The sequence below is a fragment of the Venturia canescens genome, chromosome 9, assembly GCF_019457755.1.
Source record: "Venturia canescens isolate UGA chromosome 9, ASM1945775v1, whole genome shotgun sequence".
In the NCBI taxonomy this organism is placed as follows: domain Eukaryota; kingdom Metazoa; phylum Arthropoda; class Insecta; order Hymenoptera; family Ichneumonidae; genus Venturia; species Venturia canescens.
In genome coordinates this window covers 11055950-11073874 of record NC_057429.1, presented here as the reverse complement: position 1 = coordinate 11073874, position 17925 = coordinate 11055950, and the positions used below count along the sequence as shown (strand labels likewise).

The window sequence follows — 17925 nt, the reverse complement described above, 5'->3', positions numbered from 1 at the left end:
GACATCCGTAAGTGAAAATGAGTTCTCCGAACCTCAGAAACAACCACCTCTGACCAGGTCCCATAACAATAATAATATCTCTCAGATAAGCTATGAAAATAAGCACCATAATCATGAAATCAATGACTTTCTAACTCTAACGAACGAAATTAAAGACCTAAATAAAATATTCAATATTAAAAAAATGATTACCATCGTAAGATCATTCAAACAAGAAATTCAAAATTGCAAATCACCTGCAGAAAAATTCCAAGTTTTTCTTGATTTCTGCGAAAGATTAAATAATGACTGATATTAGTATTTGTTGCTGGAATGCAAATGGACTGAGAGGACGAATAGGCGAAATGATAAATTTTATTAGAAAATACAAAATAGATATCATGATAATAAATGAGACCAGATATGATGATAAGCTCAGACTGAAGATAAAAAATTACAAATGCCTAAGAAAAGACCAAAGTAGTACTGCTGGAGGTATTGCAATGTTAGTACATGAAAAAGTAATACATAAAGAAATTAAATTAAACAATGTAGAAATAGAGTGCGTTGGAATTAAGTTATATTCTAATATCGTTATTATCGGTGCTTATTGTAGCCCAAATAAGAATCTAAGAACGCAAGACTTAGATTCGCTCTTTAATCTCGGTGACAACATCTTGATAGTAGGAGATTTCAACGCTCGCCATCAAACCTGGACCGACCCCCCCAATAACCAAAGAGGCAGAGCACTATTTAATTATCTTATGAATAATAATTGTAGTATAATGTACACAGATGAACCGACTCATTTCCCTGAAAATGGATCAAACCCAAGCACAATAGACATAGCAATAAATAAAAACATAACCAATATCTCAAATCTGGAAACAATATGTGAACTATCATCAGATCACAACCCAATAATGCTGAGAATAAAATCTCAGCGACTGAGTGAATCAAGCCAAATACAAGGTTTTAACTACGAAAAAGCAGACTGGAATAAATTTAGAGATATAATAAATAACAGAGTGAAAATTAACTCAAGAATTAGAACAGTCGAAGATCTCGAAAAAGCAGTGCAAAGTTTAACTAATATCATACAATATAGCATAGAGAAGACAATACCTCTGCAGACACTAAAGGAAATTGACGATCAAATACCAACTAGTATATTAAATATGATTAAGGAAAGAAATAAAATAAGAAGAAAATGGCAAAGAACTAGAAACTTAAGATACAAAGAAGAAATTACGAGACTAAATAGCATTATAAAATTAGACATAAGCACATACCGAAATGAAAAATTCCAGAAAAAACTGCAAAAAATAAATATACACGACAACTCACTATGGAAAATGACTAAAATCTTCAAAAGAGAATACAATTCCATCCCTACACTAGAAAAAAACAATGTAGAAGCAATGAGCGACATAGATAAAGCTAATATGCTAGCAGATCAATTCGAAAGCGTACATAACATAGATCTCGATAATAACACTGAAGAGCAATTGAAAATAATAGAAAAAGTCCGAAATGAAATTGGCAAACAAAATGAAGAGGATTGGTACAAAAACCTGACTTCTCCCAAAGAAATCATAGAAATAATAAAAACACTCCCTGCTAAAAAAGCCCCCGGTATGGATAGAATTCAAAATATTGTATTAAAAAATCTTACAAGAAAAACAATAGTACAAATAACCTACATAATAAACGCATCGATCAAACTCTCACACTATCCAAGCCAATGGAAAACAGGTAACATAATACCCATCCACAAGCCTAATAAAGAAAAAAGTCACCCAAGCAGCTACAGACCCATAAGCTTACTACCAACCATAGGAAAACTCACAGAAAAAGTAATCTGCCGTCGAATGAACAAATTCGAAAATGCCAATAATATATTAATTGACCAACAATTCGGATTTCGCGAAAAACACAATACAGTACAACAACTAACACGAATCGTAACCGATGTTACAATGAACTACAACTGGAACAAAGTAACAGTCATGCTTCTCTTAGACATTGAAAAAGCCTTCGACAGAGTCTGGATTGATGGGCTAATATACAAAATGATAGAATTCAAATATCCCATATCGCTCATAAAATATATAAACTCATATCTCAAAAATAGACACTTACAGGTAACAGTCAATAATATCGTACACTCTACAAAGAGAAAAATAAGAGCAGGAGTACCTCAAGGCTCAGTATTAGGTCCAAAATTATTCAACATTTATCTCAATAATATACCAACCTTCCAAAAAACAGCATTAGCCCTGTTTGCAGACGATACGGCAATATATGCTCATGCACACAGTGCTAATATCGCCGCTAAACAAGTACAAATCCACGTCAACATACTACAACAGTTCTACAAAAAATGGAAAATTGCCCTAAACGAAACAAAAACAGAAGTAATTGTGTTCTCCAAAAAATTTAACAGAAAAAGTACAATATTCGAACCCATCAAAGTCAATGGACATAAAACCACACCTATAACAACAGTAAAATATCTTGGAGTACACCTAGACTCCAAGTTAACATTCAAAAACCACATCAATAAAACCATACAGAAAGCAATAGCTACTTTCAGAAAACTCTACCCCCTGATGGCAAAAAACTCGAAACTAGCATTCAACGAAAAATTATTAATTTATAAAATGATTCTTAGACCCATAGTACTGTATGCATCACCAGCATGGTGTAGTATCGCGCCTACAAATATGCAACTATTACAGAGATTCCAAAACAAATGCCTCCGACTCATACTCGAAGAGAATATATACGCAAGAATAACGGACTTACATAATAGAACAAATATCCCGATGATTAAAGACTACACCAAAGAACTAGCCGAAAAATTCTACGCAACGGCACTAGAAGTCAACCCACTAACACGCTACATAAAAAACTTAAAAATACACAACCTACCTTTTCAATACAAACACAAACTACCTCAAGATGTTCTAAATATATTTTACAACTAAAAATACAAAATACACTTGGGAATTATTTCCGCATCCCCAAGCTGACAATTTCCAACAGTAGGTTTTTTATCAATATGACTCAAATTTTTCCTACACAAAATCCAGTACCACGACCCACATTAACGTAACAATTTCCAATAAAACATCAAATACACCTAATTTCTAAGATCTCGATACAAAGTAGAACAATAAGAGAAAATAGTAGGTTAAGCTGAAAAGCAAGGGACTACGTACAATTAAGGAAAATGTTAGTATAGTTTTTATAACATATGATGTATCATCTGTTGTATAAATGTTTTTTATAAAATTTATAATAAAGAGTTAAAAAAAAAAAAAAAAAAAAAAAAAAAAAAGTTCTCGTCCGATCACTGAAGTTAAGCAGCATTGGGCGCGGTCAGTACTTGGATGGGTGACCGCTTGGGAACACCGCGTGCCGTTGGCTCTCAATTTTGCCAATTAACACGATCGTATTTTGTTTTAATCGTTGAAAATGATGATTTCATCATCGAAATGTCCACATGTTTTTTTTTCCACCACCAGGAAACATATTCAACCCACACGCCCGGACAAAGATGTCGGACAAATAGAAATATCGCTGATTACTCCAAAACCGGAAATGGAGTAGTAAAACGAAGAGGACCAGCAGCGATGTCATTTTTTCATAAAAAAAATTACGTGACGATCTCAGATTCTTCGACGCCTCGATGATTACGGAATTTTACGATTTTATGCGGATGTATTTGCAAAAATTTCAGCCGCTCAATTTTCCCGTCAGTCAACGACCATACCACGCTGAAAGCACCAGTTCTCGTTATTATCTGATTTAAATACGTGGGTAGGAAATAGCCAAATAGTTGGAGCAGCTTTATTAGATTTGGAGAAGGCATTTGATTCTGTTTGGCTAGATGGCCTTTTATATAAATTAGTAAGAAAAAAATTTCCAGAATGGCTTATTTTAACTATATGGGATATGATTTCAAAAAAAACTTTTGTAACTTGGGACGGGATAAATTTATCTACAAAAACTTTTATAATAGAAGAAGGATTGCAACAAGGAACTGTAAACTCCCCAATTCTTTTTAATATATTTACATGTGACTTATTAAACTCATTTGATTTAAATAACGGAAATGATACATCAGCAATAGCATTTGCAGATGATGTAATAGTTTACACTAAAAGTAATAAAGCAACTACAGTACAAAATAAACTAGAGGAAATAACTGAAAAAATTAATAAATATTACTGCAATTGGAACCTAAGAATAAACCCACAAAAATGTGAAACAATTTTATTTAGAAAGCCTGGATATCAATTATCATCTTCGAATAAAATTGGAATAACTAATTTTCAAATAAAAACAAAAATACCTGGAACAAATTTAAGACAAAATATACCGCATAAGAAAGAAGTGAAATATCTAGGAATGCATTTAGATTATTTACTCAGAGGAAACATTCATCTAAAAAATCAGTTAGTCAAAGCTAAAAAAGCATTTCAAGCAAATTGTGCTATTTTTTTCAACAAGCATCTATCGAATAAAACAAAAATAATATTATACATGCTGCTAATAAGGCCGATTATAACATATGCTGCTCCAGTTTGGTGGAATACTAATAATACGATGTTTGAACAGATAAGGAGATTTGAGAGAAAATGCTTAAGAGCTTGTTTACACATGAATAGATCTGCTCATTCTGACTACAAACACTTTATAGAAAATAAAATAATTTACAATATGGCCAATATTCCAAGAATCGATTCCTTTACAATAAAATTAACTAGAGATTATTTCAGTAAATTACATTTATTAAATAATAGAGTGATCAGAGGTATAACAATCCAAGATGATAGAGTTACTGAAAGACAATTAATGAAAGGATATATAACGCCACAGGCATTTATATATTGTGATCAAAAAGGTTTAATTCAAAATGCTAATAATATTCCAATACTATATCATTGGAAACGAAATAAGGCAAATAAAAGGATATCAATGCGGAATAATGACTTTGAAAATAATATAAACAACTTTAATGGATCTATTATAATACCTAAAAGAGATTATAATGACTTTTACAGATTAAATTTCAGAAAATATTGGTGGTTAAGTAGGAATGCCGTAAATATTAATGAATTAATTGAAAGGAAAAAACAATTTATGTTAAATGATATAAATACGTAAGACATATGATTTTTTTTATCTATTACATTTTGTTAATCAAGATCCCAGAAATAAAATAAAATTGTATATATGTAAATAAGTTATTATCTGACATAATGAGAAATATGTAGAGGTTTTTTTTTTTTCTGTTCAATTAAAAATAATTTTCCTCATGCTATAAGTAAATGGTCAGTATGAATATTGGTTTACTGTTAGTAATAGTATAATATTTATAAGAAGATGGCAAAAATAAACATTAATTAATTAAAAGAAATGATACGTATGAGACTTGTAAGCTTGCAAGCATATATGTAATAAGTTAAGAAAATAATGGATTTGTTTACCTGTTTTGTTGTATCCAAAAAAAAAAAAAAAAAAAGTTTAAATATGTATGAAGAATTTAACAATAAACATCTATAAAAAAAAAAAAAAAGCACCAGTTCTCGTCCGATCACTGAAGTTAAGCAGCATTGGGCGCGGTCAGTACTTGGATGGGTGACCGCTTGGGAACACCGCGTGCCGTTGGCTCTCAATTTTGCCAATTAACGCGATCGTATTTTGTTTTAACCGTTGAAAATGATGAATTCATCATTGAAATGTCCACATGTTTTTTTTTCCACCACAAGGAAATATATTCAACCCACATGCTCGGACAAAGATGTCGGACAAATAGAAATATCGCTGATTACTCCAAAACCGGAAATGGAGTAGTAACACGAAGAGGACCAGCAGCGATGTCATTTTTTCATGCAAAAAATTACGTGAAGACCTCAAATTCTTCGACGCCTCGATGATTACGGAATTTACGATTTTATGCGGATGTATTTCCAAAAATTTCAGCCGCTCAATTTTCCCGTCAGCCAACGACCATACCACGCTGAAAGCACCAGTTCTCGTCCGATCACTGAAGTTAAGCAGCATTGGGCGCGGTCAGTACTTGGATGGGTGACCGCTTGGGAACACCGCGTGCCGTTGGCTTTCATTTTTGCCAATTAACGCGATCGTGTTTTGTTTTAACTATCGCAAATGATGAATTCATCAACACAATGTTCACTTGTTTTTTTTTCGCCATGAGGGAACATTTTCAGCCCACATGCCCGGACGAAGGTCAGCCAAATGGAGTATGGAGAATAACGGGAAGAGAGCGATCACGATCCGAATCAGCCCTATATTAATATAATTAATTTTTTAGGCTATCGATTATTTCTTTTGGAAAAATTTTACTGGAATATTACGATGAATAATACGTCATAATATTCCACATTTTAGTAACTGCGTATTTGCGAACCACCGGGTTCGCCTCAGTCTCTCTCTCAGCGCGCGCTCAAGGCCAGCGTCGTCCTCGCGTGTTTACCTTTTTTTTCTAGCGCTTCGCGCTCGCTGCTTGTGTTATCTATAGACCAATTTCGTTACAATATTTTCCTACTTATTCCTGCTTATATATTTCGAAGTTGAGGCTTCCTGGCGAAATATTATTTCTGTTTTCGTGAATTCCAGACTTTTGCGTGCGATCGAGCGGCATTGTATTTTCTTATGTAAATGAAAGTCGTCGAGTTGCCTACAAGCTAAGACGCCTCGTTGCTTATCTATCCAAACTGGATTACCTCGCAACGAGTACTCCATTATTTTTTTTGTCGTGACTGATTTATTTTTGCGTGCAGTTAATTTAGTATATTAATTTTATAAATGGGAGCCGTCAAGTTGCCTACAGAGCCACGATGCACAGCTGCTGACCTATCCATTGTGGACTACCTCGCAGTGGTGACCACAATGGATTTGTGCGGATTTATTAGCAAAAATTCTAACCGATCGTTTTTATCAACAGCCAACGACCATACCACGCTGAAAGCACCAGTTCTCGTCTGATCACTGAAGTTAAGCAGCATTGGGCGCGGTCAGTACTTGGATGGGTGACCGCTTGGGAACACCGCGTGCCGTTGGCTCTCATTTTTGCAATTCAACGCCATTTGTTGTTCACTTTTGAGGATTGAAAATAAGAAAGCATCAAACGCGTTATTCTTGTGCTTTTTATCTGCTACCAGATCCAGTATTTTTGTCATCCCATAACAATTTGAAGACTTCTCAAAATCTCAATGTGTACTGTGACAATTTTTATTTTTCGAGATTGTCACAAATAAGATTTATCAAGAGTGAGACACCAGGAAAGTTTGCCTGTCTCGCTCGCTCTTTACTTCGGCCACGCAACCACTCCACAAAGCCTTTATAGAGTCGAAATTTTTCTGAGAACATTTAATATCTGCCAAGCGATTTATTTTATTTGTTTTCCATGCGAGCCGTCCTGTGAAATCAGCAAGGAAGATGGGAATTTGGGAAAAAGTTGATAATCTGAGGGACAGAACATTTGAAACGTCGGCGTACTTCGAGCAGGGCTCGTACGCAGGAATATAAACACGTCCCGAACAACACACACACAATTTCACGATACACTGTACTGTATTCTCGAGAGTTCGAGAAGATGGAGATTTTAAATCCTGTGAGGAGTCATCGACATTGCTGTGCAATGTGAAATCTCAGGGGAGTCCCGTCTAAAGGGATGTCGAACCCTTCTGGAGTTTGAGGATCTACAATCAAGAATCCAGGATTCAACGTTGGAATACTCCTCTTTCCCGTTAGCATTCGCGACAACAAACGTAAAATCTAGGCTAGGGGTTATGGTTAACATGAACAATTAAATATTTAATCCCGCGCAAATTTGGGGCCCCGTCTAACGCCTATTGTAGAAATTTCGAGTGACATACCTGTCGCCTAACGAGCGAGGAGGGTAGAGAGGGGTAGTAACGCACTGCGTAACGAGGATCGATGTCAGCAGATTTTCGTGAAGTATCGAGCGAGCCAGACGTGGAGATCTCAGGAGTTAAGTGTGACTGTAAGTTCCCGCTTTCTTTCATTGATCTATAATTGGTGAACTCTCGAAGAATTTATTCGGGCATTATTGTCTTCGTGGCAAATTGTATACTCGTCGTATCGGAAAATTAAATTTAATTAATCCCGTCTAAAGAACCGAAACTTCTCGAAAAATATGGTCACCACGACGGCTTCGCCTCGCGATTTTCAAGTTGATATTTTGTATTCTTTCCTGTTCGTACCCGCGTTCCGGTATAGTGGAGTGGGTCTTACGAAATTACAATAAAAGTAGAGTAAATGTGTAGCTTGCGTGGCCGTGCACGAAAATTTTCGGTGTCCTAATAATTGTACGAGGATTCGTGGGGAATAAGTCGGGAATGTTTGAGTGAATTTGAGTGAGATAGAGTGAGTGGATCGGGTTCGCTTACGCGTGCGACGGGAGAAAAGCTCGGCCGAGTAACCGATTTGCGGGGACTCGGTGATTTCTTTTCATCCCGTAAATAGTTATTACCTCGTAATTTTCCATCTAAGAATTCCCTGACCACAAGTAGTTCTGTGACAGGACGAAACGAGCTCGATATTAAATTATAAAGTGTGTAGGATTCCGATCGTGTGTGAATGTGATTTGTGACGTTTTCCCCCGAATTGCGTGACAGTCCCGGCGAATTTCTCACCAGCGATAAATAAAATTTGTTAAATAGATCGTCGAATGAAACGAAGTGCTTAATTAAACTTTAAATTGTAACTTCAAAGATTCCGAGTTATCCTTCCTTTCGCCCACCCCCATCCCGCTGCCAGCCAAGCCGGACAACAGTTTCTCTTTCTTTTTTTCGTCGAGTCACTCAGCGACTGGCGTCCACGGGATTTATCTCGAAATAAAAATCAGCGAGAAAGAGATGGAGAGTTTTGTGACAAAATTTGAAAGTATGAAAATATCGTTTTTACTGCAGAATAACGCAATATTTTGATTCAAAACCGTTTTAAATATTTTACTTATGTTTGGAAGCAAACTTATTGGCCTGTAATTCGACGGATTCGAGCCGCCTTTGTCTTTTCTTTTAAGAGCTATAACCTTTTCGCCTCTTTCCATGCAGACGGGAAGTAGCTATTATTGAGCATGTTGTTGAATAAGGCCGAATAATTTCGGATGGTTTTGAGAGGTATATTTTTGAGAGCTACATTAGGTATGCCGTCGATATCCGAGGATTTTTTAGAATTTGTTTTTTTTAAGATACTGCACATTTTTGTAGTGGACGTAAAGTAATCTTGAAATTCATCTATCATTGGCTTGTCAGATAAATTCGTGTCGGAGAAGACTGTCAACGTAAGATTATGCAACGATTCCCTTGCAATTTCTTGCTTCAGTTCGTTAACTGTGTTGTTCACAATATTACTCAGTTCAATTCTACCCAGGTTTTGATTTTGAGTGTACACTTTGGCAAAATGAGCACCTAATACGTTCAGTTTTTCGTCTGATTTGTTTATCAGATAATTATTGTTTGGGTCTTTAATCAGGCCTCGGAGATCGAGGGCAACATCTGCAAGAATGACTTCCTTATCTTGTGGTATTACTAATGTTGGTAACGATAAAGTTTCTTGCGGTCTGAAGATTTGATTTAGGTCTGGGAACATGTTTTTCGGATCATTACTTGATATATTTTTAATTTTTTTCTTCCAGAAGTTGTTAACCGATACCGAAAAATTTGGCTTCAGCTCTGACCTAACGTGAACTAAAACTCCGGAGAGTGCGTCTATGAGTTCATTGTGACGTGGATCAAATGTTCTGTTGAGTCGATGGATTTGCGTGAGTATGCTACTTTTTTGTTTTCGCAGTTTCGATATTTTTTCGTTATCGTAAACGTCGGTAGAATTAAAGTAACTACGTTTAGGCGTTGAACTATTCAGAGCTCTGGTTATTTCTCCGGTTAAAGTCGCAAGGTAATCATCTATTTGTGAATTACTTAGATTTTTGTTCTTTGGTACATTCGTTGATAAGTCCGAGGCAAGAATGTTTTTGAATTTATTCCAATCGGCTTTATGGATTCCCAGTTGGTCTTTCGTAGTTGAGTGTTCCATAACCAATGAGTTTTGATCAATTTTTTTGACGGGAATGCTGATTGCGTTATGATCACTATTATAAGGAATCGATATTAGATCATTTTCATGTCCAACCGTGGAAATATCTCTTCGGCAGTCGGCAATGCAGATATCGAGGAAAGAGTTTCCACTTGGGTAAGATGGTAAATCTGAGGTAAACACCTTTGCTCTGAATTCTATTTTGTTTTCATCTAGCCATTGGTTCAAAAACATTCCTCTCGGGTTATTTGATCTGTTCTTCCAGCATGCGTGTTTTGCATTTAGGTCACCCGCCAAAATGTAAAAATTTTGCAGCTCATTTAATTTGAGAATTTGAAATGTCTGATTCTATTCTGCTCTGAAATTTCGTTTATTGTTGCCTGGTGCATAAGCAGCATAGATGAATAAGTTTTGATTTTTTGGTAGACGAAATCTGACAATAGAGAGCTCAAGAGTTATAAAATTTTTTAGTTGTGGTAAATCTATCACTTCAAATTTGAAAGGTTTACGAATCGAAACTGCAGTACCACCCCCTTGAGAATTCCCGGGTCGATCGCTTCTGACTATATTAAAGTCTTTGAAACTTTATTTGTATCTCTCACTGAGTTTGGTTTCATTCACCATAACAACATGTGGTTTATACTTTTTGGTTAAGTGCAGTAAACTATCTCTCCGCTGGTTTTGGATCATCGAATTCACATTGATGGAGATTAATTTGAAATTTTGCAAATCGTCAGTTATCTTTGGAAAGAGGATCTATTTCGAGCGAGGAATAAATTATTGGATCATTTTTGTATTATTCGCAACTTCTTTTCTTATGATACTTATTTCTTGCATTATACAGTCTAGTACCGCTTTTTTTACTTCTCCCGCTATGGAGGCTCCTGGAGTCGTGGATACCGGCGGGTGTTGAAGGTTCCTTGAAATCTGTCTGGTCGTTTGTGCCGTGTAGATTGGTGGCCCTCTGATGAGTCGTTCCGGGTGTTCGAGTCTCGTTCCTCTGACCGCGTTTGCGAAATTGATATTCGGGTTTACGAATCGGTTCAGAGATTGTAACTTCGCAGTTCGGGACTCTTTTTGACGTTGAATTCGATCCTTTATTTGCTTTTTAAATTGTACAATTTTAGGGCAGCCTCTGTACGAGGCTGGGTGACCATAGATGTTAAAATTTACACAGAAGAGATGGTCCTTTTCTATTCGTTCATCTTTCGAAATAGCACATTCTCCGGGAAGGTGATTTTCGTTGCACTTCACGCAGCGATATGACATTCTGCAATTAGAAGCAGTATGTCCTGTTCTTTGACATCGGACGCACTGAACTGATTCAGATTTTTTTAACTTTTCCCACCGCACTGCTTGATAAGCGATAAATTTGATTGAATTCAATTTAGTTGCGGCACTGTCTGCTGTTAGTTGCACTAGAAATATTGGTAATTTAAAATTGCTTTTGCGCGAGTGGACGGTGGATAAACGTTGTACTCGGTGAAATTTCAGTCCCGGTATTGTCAGTTCTTTAAGTTCGGCCTCGACCTCGATCTCGGACAAACCACTGTTTATGCCTTTCAGTAAAAACGATTGCAATCTGTTGGATTGCGATAACGATAGTTTACGAGTTTTTCTAGCAATGATGTTCGGCGTCGGATTTAAACGACGCTTTTTTTTGGTTTTTTCCCTTTTTAATACACCGGTGATATTGATGCCACGTAACTTTGCTTTGAATAACTCATTTTTCTCATTGTCAACTTCTTTGTTACCTGCGATGGTTTGCCTAACTGGCGGAAGCCGTTGCGGATCATTTAGCTGAGTCTTGAGGGATTCAGACTTCTTCGATTCTGTTCCATTCTTGCTACTTGCAACCTCTTCCGAGGAAGTGAGTATTTTATCGTTGTTGTCCACTTTTTATTATAAGAGTGGACGTATTTTTCACTATTTTAACTCAACTAAGAAATAAATGAAATTAAGAAAATTCTTTCTCTGTTATTACTTTTGAATTATGGAAACCGGTAGAAGGATATGTCGTCCAGTGTTGTGATGCTCGCTTGACAACAACTCGACGAGAACTGACGAGAACTGGTGCTTTCAGCGTGGTATGGTCGTTGGCTGATGATAAAAACGATCTGTTAGAATTTTTGCAAATAAATCCGCACAAATCCATTGTGGTCACCACTGCGAGGTAGTCCACAATGGATAGGTCAGCAGCTGTGCATCGTGGCTCTGCAGGCAACTTGACGGCTCCCATTTATAAAATTAATATACTAAATTAACTGCACGCAAAAATAAATCAGTCGCGACAAAAAAAAATAATTGAATACTTGTTGCGAGGTAATCCAGTTTGGATAGATAAAACGAGGCGTCTTGGCTTGGTAGGCAACTCAACGACTTTCATTTACATAAGAAAATACAATGCCGCTCGATCGCACGCAAAAGTCTGGAATTCACGAAAACAGAAATAATATTTCGCCAGGAAGCCTCAACTTCGAAATATGTAAGCAGGAATAAGTAGGAAAATATTGTAACGAAATTGGTCTATAGATAACACAAGCAGCGAGCGCGAAGCGCTAGAAAAAAAAGGTAAACACGCGAGGACGACGCTGGCCTTGAGCGCGCGCTGAGAGAGAGACTGAGGCGAACCCGGTGGTTCGCAAATACGCAGTTACTAAAATGTGGAATATTATGACGTATTATTCATCGTAATATTCCAGTAAAATTTTTCCAAAAGAAATAATCGATAGCCTAAAAAATTAATTATATTAATATAGGGCTGATTCGGATCGTGATCGCTCTCTTCCCGTTATTCTCCATACTCCATTTGGCCGACCTTCGTCCGGGCATGTGGGCTGAAAATGTCCCCTCGTGGCGAAAAAAAAACAAGTGAACATTGTGTTGATGAATTCATCATTTGCGATAGTTAAAACAAAACACGATCGCGTTAATTGGCAAAAATGAAAGCCAACGGCACGCGGTGTTCCCAAGCGGTCACCCATCCAAGTACTGACCGCGCCCAATGCTGCTTAACTTCAGTGATCGGACGAGAACTGGTGCTTTTTTTTTTTTTTTTTTATAGATGTTTATTGTTAAATTCTTCATACATATTTAAACTTTTTTTTTTTTTTTTGGATACAACAAAACAGGTAAACAAATCCATTATTTTCTTAACTTATTACATATATGCTTGCAAGCTTACAAGTCTCATACGTATCATTTCTTTTAATTAATTAATGTTTATTTTTGCCATCTTCTTATAAATATTATACTATTACTAACAGTAAACCAATATTCATACTGACCATTTACTTATAGCATGAGGAAAATTATTTTTAATTGAACAGAAAAAAAAAACCTCTACATATTTCTCATTATGTCAGATAATAACTTATTTACATATATACAATTTTATTTTATTTCTGGGATCTTGATTAACAAAATGTAATAGATAAAAAAAAAATCATATGTCTTACGTATTTATATCATTTAACATAAATTGTTTTTTCCTTTCAATTAATTCATTAATATTTACGGCATTCCTACTTAACCACCAATATTTTCTGAAATTTAATCTGTAAAAGTCATTATAATCTCTTTTAGGTATTATAATAGATCCATTAAAGTTGTTTATATTATTTTCAAAGTCATTATTCCGCATTGATATCCTTTTATTTGCCTTATTTCGTTTCCAATGATATAGTATTGGAATATTATTAGCATTTTGAATTAAACCTTTTTGATCACAATATATAAATGCCTGTGGCGTTATATATCCTTTCATTAATTGTCTCTCAGTAACTCTATCATCTTGGATTGTTATACCTCTGATCACTCTATTATTTAATAAATGTAATTTACTGAAATAATCTCTAGTTAATTTTATTGTAAAGGAATCGATTCTTGGAATATTGGCCATATTGTAAATTATTTTATTTTCTATAAAGTGTTTGTAGTCAGAATGAGCAGATCTATTCATGTGTAAACAAGCTCTTAAGCATTTTCTCTCAAATCTCCTTATCTGTTCAAACATCGTATTATTAGTATTCCACCAAACTGGAGCAGCATATGTTATAATCGGCCTTATTAGCAGCATGTATAATATTATTTTTGTTTTATTTGATAGATGCTTGTTGAAAAAAATAGCACAATTTGCTTGAAATGCTTTTTTAGCTTTGACTAACTGATTTTTTAGATGAATGTTTCCTCTGAGTAAATAATCTAAATGCATTCCTAGATATTTCACTTCTTTCTTATGCGGTATATTTTGTCTTAAATTTGTTCCAGGTATTTTTGTTTTTATTTGAAAATTAGTTATTCCAATTTTATTCGAAGATGATAATTGATATCCAGGCTTTCTAAATAAAATTGTTTCACATTTTTGTGGGTTTATTCTTAGGTTCCAATTGCAGTAATATTTATTAATTTTTTCAGTTATTTCCTCTAGTTTATTTTGTACTGTAGTTGCTTTATTACTTTTAGTGTAAACTATTACATCATCTGCAAATGCTATTGCTGATGTATCATTTCCGTTATTTAAATCAAATGAGTTTAATAAGTCACATGTAAATATATTAAAAAGAATTGGGGAGTTTACAGTTCCTTGTTGCAATCCTTCTTCTATTATAAAAGTTTTTGTAGATAAATTTATCCCGTCCCAAGTTACAAAAGTTTTTTTTGAAATCATATCCCATATAGTTAAAATAAGCCATTCTGGAAATTTTTTTCTTACTAATTTATATAAAAGGCCATCTAGCCAAACAGAATCAAATGCCTTCTCCAAGTCTAATAAAGCTGCTCCAACTATTTGGCTATTTCCTACCCACGTATTTAAATCAGATAATAACTTGTGAATTGCATTTATTGTTGAATGTCTCTGCTTAAACCCATATTGATTGTCCGGAATTATTGAATTTATAAAACAATGATTATTTATTTTATTATTTATAATTGCTTCAAACACTTTACTTAGATTTGGAGTAAGACTAATTGGTCTATAGCTTGTTGGATCGTTTGGGTCTTTATTCTTTTTTAAAATTGGTAATACTTTGGCTTTTTTCCATATTACTGGGAAATAATTATTATTTATTGCGTTATTAAATAATACTGTAATATCCTTTATTAATTTTGTTGGTATATGCTTCAATACCACTGACGGTATATCATCAAGTCCACTGGAAGTCTTATTTGGAAGATTTTTAAGTATTTTAATGACAGTTTCAATATTACAGAATGGATATGGATTTATATTACATTCAGTGGGATTTATCGCCTTATTATTAATTGAGAAGGTTGTTATTGTTTTATTGTTTCTCCTATTTTGTTCAAGTTTGTCTTTAATTTTCCTTGCTGTATTTGTTACAATTTCTGCAAATTGCGTTCCATTATTTAAGTATCTTGGCGAATTTATTTTTTCATAAAAATCTCCTATAGCATTTAGTTTATCTAATGCATTTGTAAGGACATATTTATTATTTTCTTTGTGTGCACTTGTTATATTACAATTATTTCTGTTCAAATTTTCAAGATCATTTTCATTAATGTGTATATTTTCTATTTGTATTGGTTGTTTAGATCTTAGTAATCTATTTATATTTGGGAAGAATGCTTCAGCATTCTTATAATCAATTTTTTTTAATTGATTCACCCAATATTTTTCTGTTTCCTGTCTAAAAACTTGTCGCAAACTATCTCTTATTTGTTTTAAAGCTTTCTTTGCGTTTTTTGTTATTAATAATTTCCCTGTTGGATCAACTATATGTAATTTATGCATTAAAGAGACTATTATTGATTTATTTTTTTGTAAACTTTTTATTTTAGAGTTGTTATATTTAGAAATACTATCTTTGTTATTTATTTTTGGAGTTATGTTTTTTATTGTATTTGTTATTATATTATTTATTTGATTTATAAATTCATCAATTTCATTTATTGTTAAATTTTTATTATCAGGTATTTCTATATTATAATCTTTAATAATTCTTTTTTTGAACTTACTCCAATTTGTTGACTTGTAATTGTATCTAATTTTTTTATTTGATATATCATTTTTAATTATTTCATTATTTTCAAATTTTACCGTAAACGTTAACGCTGCATGATCACTATCATATGGAAGTGTCTTTAACTTATTATTTATTAGATTTGTTATATTCAATCGTGCATCAATTATTCCTATATCTAAAAATGAATGTGCTGGGTGATATGTCGACTCTGCTGGAACAATTATTTTTGTTTTATATCTTTCACTTTGGCTAAATTCCCATCTATCCATATATCTACCTCTTTGATTATTTACCCTATCTCCCCATTTTTTTTGTCTAATATTAAAATCTCCAGCCATTATATAATATGTGCTCTCTCTGTAAATTTTTAACTTATTACATAAAGCATCGAGCTCTTTTATAAATAGTTTTCTATTGTCATTTGTGGCATATATACTTATAATATATAAATTTTTAATTTTATTTGTTTGAACTTTTATTATCGTAAATTCAATAATTTCGTTTCTAGCAGATGTTGGATATGTAATTACTTCATATTGTATATTATTCCTTATTAATATTGCCGTTCCCCCTCCCTGAATTGAATTGGGTCTATCTGTTCTTATCATATCATAATTTTGATATGTTAATTTATATTTTTTATTGAGTTTAGTTTCAGACAATAGTATTATGTCATGATTATATTTGTTTATAAATTCTTGTAGCTCTAATCTTCTATAATTTGCAATTATTGAATTTACATTAATCGCTGCGATATTAATTTGACTTATTGTATCGCTTGTGTTATTCATTACTCTTGAAATAGTGAGTTAAATATAAATTCAATTCTTTCCGTGTTAGCCTTTACTTGTTCTGATAAATTTTTAAATTGATTCGTTATTATTAAAGCTATATCATTTCTTAGCTCATTAAACCATATTGGTCTTTGATCTTGTTGACTTGTTCGATTATTTTCTTCATAATAACTATCTTCTTCATACGATGTCGAGGGTTTTTCCATTTTTCTTGAATAGTCTTGCATTATTTTTTTTGTTACCTTCGGTACTTCTTTATTCTGTATTCTTACCGGATTATAGCTCTTAGTCTTTTGAGCATATGAAGTTTTTTCCTGCATGTTTGTAATTTTATTAATCTTTTGCTGTATTAAATTTTTATTTTGGTTTTGTTGCTTCGTTTTAAGATTTATCGCTAATTTTAAGTAAGGACATCCTTTGTATGACGCTGGATGCCCTTTTTGACCACAATTTGCACATACAAATTTTTCTTTACCCTCCATCGGGTTTATTTCACAATTACCCGGCCCATGAGTTTTTGCACACTTTACACATCTATACTCTAGATGACAGTTTTTGCTCGAGTGGCCTATACGTTGGCATCGCCTGCACTGGTATATTTTTGGTTTTCGCAATCTTTCCCATCTAATTCTCTGATATGCGAGAGCTTTAATTTTGAAGAGTTCTTCAGTTGAACTGTTTTGTGTGACTTGTATTAGGAAATGATATCTTTCCGGTCTATTTTTGTCAAATTGAAACTTTTTTATGTCAATCAGCTCGACGTTGGGGATATCAAGATCTAATAATTCCTTTTTTATGTCTTGTTCATTAAATTCTCCTCTTATTCCTTTGATCAGAATTGATTTCGGTTTACTTTCTCTTGGAGTGTAAGTAAAAAACTCAATTTTTTGAGATTTAACCACATTAATTATCTTGTCATAATGTTCTTGATTTTTTGTATAAATCGTGTGACTGACTTCATTGTTAATTTTTGATTCATTGATTGAAATTTCTTTTTTTGGGATTTTCAAATTATTAATTAATGTTATTATTGTTCTCATGCTTGTTTTTGTTGTAAAAATCGGCGGAGG

General features: G+C 33.8%; 2 protein-coding genes and 2 non-coding genes across 4 annotated transcripts in view; 3 read left to right on the top strand and 1 right to left on the bottom strand.

The window, feature by feature from the left end:
• The window catches only part of LOC122416582 (uncharacterized), a 31998-nt gene that overhangs the window by 13641 nt on the left and 432 nt on the right, over positions 1 to 17925 (bottom strand). Inside the window, exons 2-3 of the mRNA XM_043429647.1 lie at positions 11547 to 11969; positions 10927 to 11178 (exon numbers count right to left, since the gene is read on the bottom strand). Coding sequence (XP_043285582.1) covers positions 10927 to 11178; positions 11547 to 11969 — 675 coding nt within the window. The remainder of the gene's footprint in view (positions 1 to 10926; positions 11179 to 11546; positions 11970 to 17925) is intronic.
• LOC122416655 (5S ribosomal RNA) lies at positions 5993 to 6111 on the top strand. The gene has a single exon (XR_006262143.1). It is a non-coding gene; the product is annotated as a 5S ribosomal RNA (ribosomal RNA).
• Positions 6958 to 7076, top strand: LOC122416667 (5S ribosomal RNA). Its single transcript, XR_006262155.1, has one exon. It is a non-coding gene; the product is annotated as a 5S ribosomal RNA (ribosomal RNA).
• The window catches only part of Cad96Cb (protocadherin Fat 4-like Cad96Ca), a 71252-nt gene continuing 61318 nt past the window's right edge, over positions 7992 to 17925 (top strand). The window contains exons 1-2 of the mRNA XM_043429488.1: positions 7992 to 8020; positions 9677 to 9802. The gene's annotated coding sequence lies outside the window, so the exon portion shown is untranslated. The remainder of the gene's footprint in view (positions 8021 to 9676; positions 9803 to 17925) is intronic.